The sequence below is a fragment of the Octopus sinensis genome, linkage group LG1, assembly GCF_006345805.1.
Source record: "Octopus sinensis linkage group LG1, ASM634580v1, whole genome shotgun sequence".
Taxonomy (NCBI): Eukaryota; Metazoa; Mollusca; class Cephalopoda; order Octopoda; family Octopodidae; genus Octopus; species Octopus sinensis.
The window spans coordinates 190,251,962-190,259,461 of NC_042997.1; the positions used below are offsets into that span (position 1 = coordinate 190,251,962).

At 32.8% G+C, this 7,500-nt stretch overlaps 1 protein-coding gene across 3 annotated transcripts in view; it reads right to left on the minus strand.

The window, feature by feature from the left end:
• The window catches only part of LOC115216876 (peroxisome proliferator-activated receptor delta-like), a 131,126-nt gene extending 125,445 nt beyond the window's left edge, over positions 1-5,681 (minus strand). For 2 of the 3 annotated variants that reach the window (XM_036507785.1, XM_029786423.2), the window contains exon 1: positions 5,624-5,680. In XM_036507785.1, coding sequence (XP_036363678.1) covers positions 5,624-5,648 — 25 coding nt within the window. In that variant the 5' untranslated portion in view covers positions 5,649-5,680. Of the gene's footprint in view, positions 1-5,623 lie in introns of all 3 variants that reach the window. The other variant, XM_036507788.1, reaches the window with a different exon arrangement.
• Between the last annotated feature and the right edge of the window lie 1,819 nt (positions 5,682-7,500).

Consider the following 7,500-nt stretch of genomic DNA (forward strand, 5'->3'; position numbering starts at 1 on the left):
CGAAAGGATGAAAGGCAAAGTCGACCTCGGTGGAATTTGAACTCAGAACGTAGCGGCGGATGAAATACCGCTAAGCATTTCGCCCGGCGTGCTAACAATTCGGCCAGCTCACCACCTTGATGTTGAAGATGATAATAATATAATAATAATAATAATAATAATAATAATATAATAATAATAATAATAATAATAATAATAGACTTTCAGGTCGATAAAATAAGTACCAGTTGAGTACTTGGAAATTCCCTCCTTGGAAATTGTTGCACTTGTGCTAAAGTTTGAAAACAATATTAATTAGCTCACCAATTGCGAAACACTGAACCAACTACGAAACACAGCCTTTTCGTTTATTGTCTACCAATATACACTGCCTTTCTCTGTTTTGTAAAACAGAGTTGAACTCTAAAACGAAATCAGTGTAAAATACATGTGCGCACGCGCGTTTGTATGCGTGTGTGGATGTGGATGTGCGTAAGTAAGTGTGTGTTAGCGAAGTCAGTGAAGGATATGTATATGTATGTGTCCGTGTGTGTCTGTGTGTTTGTATGCGCGTCTCTATATATCTATCTATCTATATATAAATATATATATTTATACACACATATACATATATATTATTTCTTTACGGCCCACAAGGGGCTACACACAAGGACAGACAAACGGATTAAGTCGATTATATCGACCCCAGTGCGTAACTGGTACTTGTTTAATCGACCTCGAAATGATGAAAGGCAAAGTCGACCTCGGCGGAATTTGAACTCAGAACATAACGGCAGACGAAATATGGCTACGCATTTCGCCCGGCGTGCTAACGTTTCTGCCAGCTCGCCGCCGGTATATACATACATATATGCATGCATATATATGTGTGTGTACATGCACTTATAAATACGAACGCACGAACACACACAAACACATATACGAAGGTTGAATGCTCTCTTTGAAAGTGCATATTCATGTACGTACAGTTCTATATTTAAGAGATGAGGAATTATGTACTTTATTTACATTATTTACATTCGACAGATATCTATCCTCATCTTGTTTGTTGTTAACACAACGTTTCGGCTGGTTTACCCTCCAGCCTTCATCTTGGGGAAATTTCGAAGCTTGATTCTCATTCCTAAGGTATTTTTCGATGTTATTATTATTACACATTCCGTGGCTGAAAATGGTAGAATCAGAATATTCAAATTTTAGAGATTATTTTGAAGTTGACATGTCTGACTCCCTGTCCCTTGGTAGAATGTAGTCACCTGGCAGAACTTAGAAATTCACTCTGATCTCTTATTCAATGCCTATGTTGGCGAAACGTATTTGATTCTGATTTACAACTCAGACAGTTCGCATCGTTGCACTGATTTCTAGATGTAAAATATCGGAAGATATTTCTCCTATCTTTTCAGGCCTTGTAAGCTCAAGGATTTCGTTTTGTCAGCATAACACACGGTTCATTCTGAAAAGTTTTATATAGAACAAATAGCGTACTGAGTCTTTTCACATAAACAGTAAGACATAGTGCTTGCTCTTATTTTTTGCAGCTTCGACGCAAAGGTTGTCAGTATGTGTGTGCTTGTGTGAATTTCAACGTTTGTAGCCTTTTAAAATTGTTTCTAATATATAGCATACAAGTTTTGGAATATCTTCATTTTATTGTAATCATATTTATGCCGATCTTTGAATATCTGTATCTGGTAATGATAGTTATGCGCTAAATATCATTTTTGTCAAATAAATGAGAGTGCTGGACAGTTTCCAGAAATTTTATTTCATCCTCCCTTTCTACGTACTCTACTTCTTTATCTTCGTCATCGCCTTCCTCCTTCATCATCATCATCATCCTAACTACTACTACTACTAATAATAATAATGATACTACTACTAATACTACTACTACTACGACTTAGAACCAAACAGTTTGTAAAAATAAATTCGTCGAAGTATCGACATTTCAGTTAAAGACGTTCTATATATATATACAAATATCTAGTGTCTCGGAGACAAGAAAAACCTGGTAGCGAGACACGCTAACTTATGTAATAAACTTATTCCCCTCAATCTGTTTTCTGTTTAAATTCAGCTCAGTGTGTATATTCATAGATGTTTTATATATATATGTATGTATGTATATATATATAATGTATGTATGTATATATTATATATATATATATACTATATATATGTATATATGTATGTATTATGTATGTATGTATGTATGTATATATATATGTGTGTGTGTGTGTGTTGTGTGTTGTGTGTGTGTGTGGCGCGTGTGTGTGTGTGTTTGTATCGATATATACGTATATATTTCAAAAATTTAACAAAAACAACAGACAGAAAATTCGTAGCTAATTCCTCAACAGTCGACGTTCAAAAGATCCTTACAACTTCGCGCCTTTTAACGTTGATATTGTTCACATTTGGTAGCGCCAATGGGAATAGCTAATAGAGGATAGTGGCGAAAACAAACACAACAAAATAAAATAATTATGATAATTATACATATACAACAAAAAAAAACATGCAGCCGCAAGACGGATGGGAATTGGGTAATATAAAGGAAAATGAAAATATCTTGTAGGACTTGAGATAAAAAAGGAGTAGATAGAAAATCAGAACGAACAAGAAGTAATCAAAATGTATAGGAAAAGTATACGCGTACAAGGAAGCGCGACCGACCTGCTCATTGGGAAAAGCGAAAACGGATGAGATAGGTTTAAATGGTCACGGATCACGTGGGTGGGAGGAGAGAGAAAGAGTCGTGGAGTTCAGAAGCAAGAGAGAAAGAGAGTGGGAGGAAGGCAAAAGCAAGGCAAAGAAAGAGAAAGAGGCAGAAATAGACGTCGCACAAAATATATACCAAGAATATTCTACAAATGAGTGGAAAAATAAGGAGTGCTTAGCGTCATATAAATAATGTTTCAAAAATTGAACATAAACGGAAAATTTAACAAAATCAGCAAACAGAAAATTTGTACATAATCCCTCCTCAGTGAACTATTTCGCGTCTTTCAACACTGTGTGAGTGAGTGTGTGTGAGAGTGAGTGTGTGTGAGAGTGAGTGTGTGTGTGGTGTGTTATTGCGTCTGTGTTTGTTATCCGCTATAGCTTGATAGCCGGTGTTTACGTCCCGTAACTTAGCTTTTCGCCAAAAATATAAGTACCAGGCTTAACAAAAACGAAAAACAAGTTCTGGTGTTGATTCATTCGATTAAAAATTCTTGAATGTGCTGCCAAAGCATGGCCGCTATCTAATAACTAAATCAAATATAAGATAAAATCTCCAGAAAACGAGACAGACATAATAATAGTTATAGTTACGATATTGTTATTGTTGTTATTATTGTCATTGTTATTATTATTGTTATTGTTGTTTTTGTTATTATTAGTAACAGTATCATGACTATTAATATTATTATTATTATTATTATTATTATTATTATTATTATTATTATTATTATTAACAGTATCATTATTATTAATATTATTATTATTGAGTGAGAGAGCAGTTCATGCCATCAAAGTGACACTGGGGTAAAATATACGAAGCCCAATATACCCATCATGACTACCCGTCTGATAAGGGTACACCAGGCACATGCATCACAACCAAATGTGCGCGACATAGTGATCTCATATCAAGATAAACAGCACATGACCTTGCAGGTGGGGCCCAGTTAGAATTTTCTTCAGGTTGAGTAGCCCATCCCGCTCAAAAGGTCCCTGAATAAGGGTTGTTTAAGGATGTTGAAAAAACCACCCATGTTTCCAGAGGTGAATTATTCTAACCCCCAAAAATCCCTCTCAACACATGGCTATGATGCTCCCCCACTACTTCTGCTCGTGATCAGAGATGCACATATCGTCAGCCACTAAGGTACATGCTCTACTACTGGTTATGGTCAAACAATGACAAGCAATCTGTGGTATTGAGCAGAATATTGCTGTAGCCCATCTTTTATACCAAGACAAAACAATGTACATGATAACACTTCCAATCAGTTAAGATCAGAAGCCATGAGAGCCACTGCCTGGTACTGCATCAGGGCATTGATAACACTTCCAATCAGTTAAGATCAGAAGCCATGAGAGCCACTGCCTGGTACTGCATCAGGGCATGGTACTGCATCAGGGCATGGTACTGCATCAGGGCATATTATTATTAACAGTATCATTATTATTATTATTATTATTATTATTATTATTACTATTATTATTATTATTATTACTATTAACAGTATCATTATTATTATTATTATTATTATTATTATTATTATTATTATTATTAAAAGTATCATATTATTATTATATTATTATTATTATTACTATTAACAGTATTCATTATTATTAATTATTATATTATTATTATTATTATTATTATTAAAAGTATATTATTATATTAATATTATTATTATTATTATTATTATTATTATTATTATTAACAGTATCATTATTATTAATATTACTATTATTATTATTATTATTATTATTATTAAAAGTATTATTATTATTATTATTATTATTATTATTATTCTTATTATTATTTATTGATGATGTTAATAGTAAATATTGCTTCGTATAACACGAAAAAGTTTAGAAGCATTAGTTAAATGATGGAATTTATCTGGATCTATAGATACATTTTAAATAACGATAATGAGCTAAAAACCATAGCGTGAGGAAAAGGATTAAATCAAAGTTTAGGGAGCGGCGTATATATAGATTATCAATATTTGAATTTAAGCAGAATGTAAGCGTAGAACAACGTTTGAAAAACATACAACCCATATGAGTATTTAATTATAATGAAAGGAATTAATTTGTGCGGGATAATTTTAGAATATACAGACACTATATGGGCGCAGGAGTGGCCGTGTGTTAAGTAAAGGCGCAGAAGTGGTAGTGTGGTAAGTAGTTTGCTTACCAACCACGTGGTTCCGCGTTCATAGACGCAGGAGTGGCTGTGTGGTAAGGAGCTTCTTACTTACCAACCACATGGTTCCAGGTTCAGTCTCACTACGTGGCACCTTGGGCGAGTGTCTTCTACTATAGCCTCGGGCCGACCAAAGCCTTGTGAGTGGATTTGGTTGACGGAAACCGAAAGAAGCCCGTCGTATATATGTATATATATATATATATATATAATATATATATATATATATATATATGTATATCTTTGTGTGTCTGTGTATGTCCCCCACATCGCTTGACAAGAAATGGTGGTGTGTTTACGTCTTCGTAACTTAGCGGTTCGGCAAAAGAGACCGATACAATAAGTACTAGAATAAGTACTAGCCTTACAAAGAATAAGTCCTGGGGTCGATTTGCTCGACTAAGGGCGGTGCTCCAGCATGGTCGCAGTCAAATGACTGAAACAAGTAAAGGAGTAAAAGAGTAAAAGAGTAAAAGTGTAAATAGTAATAAAGGAGAGGTATTAAACTTCTTAAAGAAAATAATTATCAGGATTGCTGATAGATCAAGAGGACAGAATATTGTGAAAGTTTCAGATTATATTATTTGTTGAGTATTTAAAAGAATTTCTAGAAGTTAGTACGAAAAATGAAAGATGGAGAATATAGCTGGTTAATATCAGCAGAGATATGTAGTATAAGACGTAAATTACCTTGGTTTAAGTTCAAATATGTCATGTCAAATGAAATGCCGGTTACGAAGTTATCTGGCACGACTGAATTTGTAAAAACGAATATAAAAAAATTACATTAAGCTAATTTAATAGATGGATGGATGAAATTATGGAATTAGCATTTAAATTAATTGTTAAGTTTTGGTGTATGAATATTCAGAAGACCAAAAATTAGTGAATTACTATTAAAATCTAGAGATAAAGTCGCTCTCTCTCTCTCTGAAATATATATTATATATATATATATATATATACTACATATATATGTATGTATATGTATAATATTGGAAGAAATGAAGGTACTCAGAAATCTGGATGGTTTTATATTTACAGATATTTATCAGTATGTTACATGTTTTGTGAGTACCTCATTTCTTCTAATATATAATACCTGTACATCATTTCCAAACCTTCTAATATATATATATATATATATAATATATATATATATATATATATATTATGATATATATATATATATGCGTATACACACACATGCACATGAAAGAATGCATAGAGATATGTGCAAAAACTTAAACGGATTATGAAATAATGAAAACATCGTTTACTATAAACGAAAATACCAAATATATAAACGATAAGAAAATGTTATAACATATACACTTACAAGCTAAGTTTTACGTACATATGAGAAGCGTATACCCATACACATATTTATGCAAATGTAAAGACACACACACCTTGAAGAAATTATGGATGAAGGATTACAAATATATAAAGCGCAAATAAAAAGGCTTTATATTTATAATCTATCTGTCTATGTATCACACACACAAACATACACGCATATATACGTTCATTTCTCCGTCACTTCAAGTATACATATATGTAGGTGACACATGTATTCATCTAAATGCTAGTATATAAATTCAGAAAAACATATATAGGTTAAAATATATTTAGAGCAGCTGGAATATACTGATATCATCCAGTGACAAGAGCATGTATTTGCTCGCGTTAAAAGTATAAAATAATTGTTATAAGGCCGGTCAAAAAAAAAATTCGTTGGTCATCCAGAGTGTTAAAGTCTATAGCAATCCATATATAATAATTCATACTTAAATATTCTGTCACAGATGCCGAAAAAGATTAAATGAAAGACAATAATGTCAAGATTGGATCCTCTCCTTCTATAATTGTTGAGTTATGTCAATTTTCAAATGATAGAGAATAATTGGATGATCCCCTTTTATAATTGTGGATTTGTGTGAATGTAATCCATGACTCAAGTGACAGAGTATTACATAGAAACTGATAGATCTATATATTTAAAGCTGAAGTTGTCTGTGTGTGTGTGGCATGTTTGGTAGCCTTCAACTAACACTATCACCTCCGAGACCCTGCGGCGTAAGTTGACTAAAATTGAGAATATGATAGAAGAAGGCTTGCTCTTCATTCCGTAGAAGAAAGAATTCAATCAGACCATGTTACATCAAAAAGGTGCTTTTTTTCTATGAAAATCCCTATTTTTTTACTATTTTGTTATTGCTGTGTCGCTATTTTTCGGTGTATTTCAACCAGAAAAATGTTCACTTAGAGAGAATAACAAGCTACATAATGCAAGATTTTTACTTTTCAAAAATTCCAATTCTAAAGGGTCGAAAAGTAAAACCTGAGCAACGCCGAGCTATACTGCTAGTGTTAAATAAAATAAGAAATCAGTGCGGTTTAAGTTGAGAGTATTACAACTTCAAAAACTAGTTAAAACTAATTTAGAGATTAAGTAGTGTTATATACGCTGTATTTTTGCCTAGAAATGCCAGAACTGTTTCGAAAAGCTCAGTAGTGCATATGTTGCAAAGTAATTTTCTCTAGTGTATCTGATTCTGGTAGAG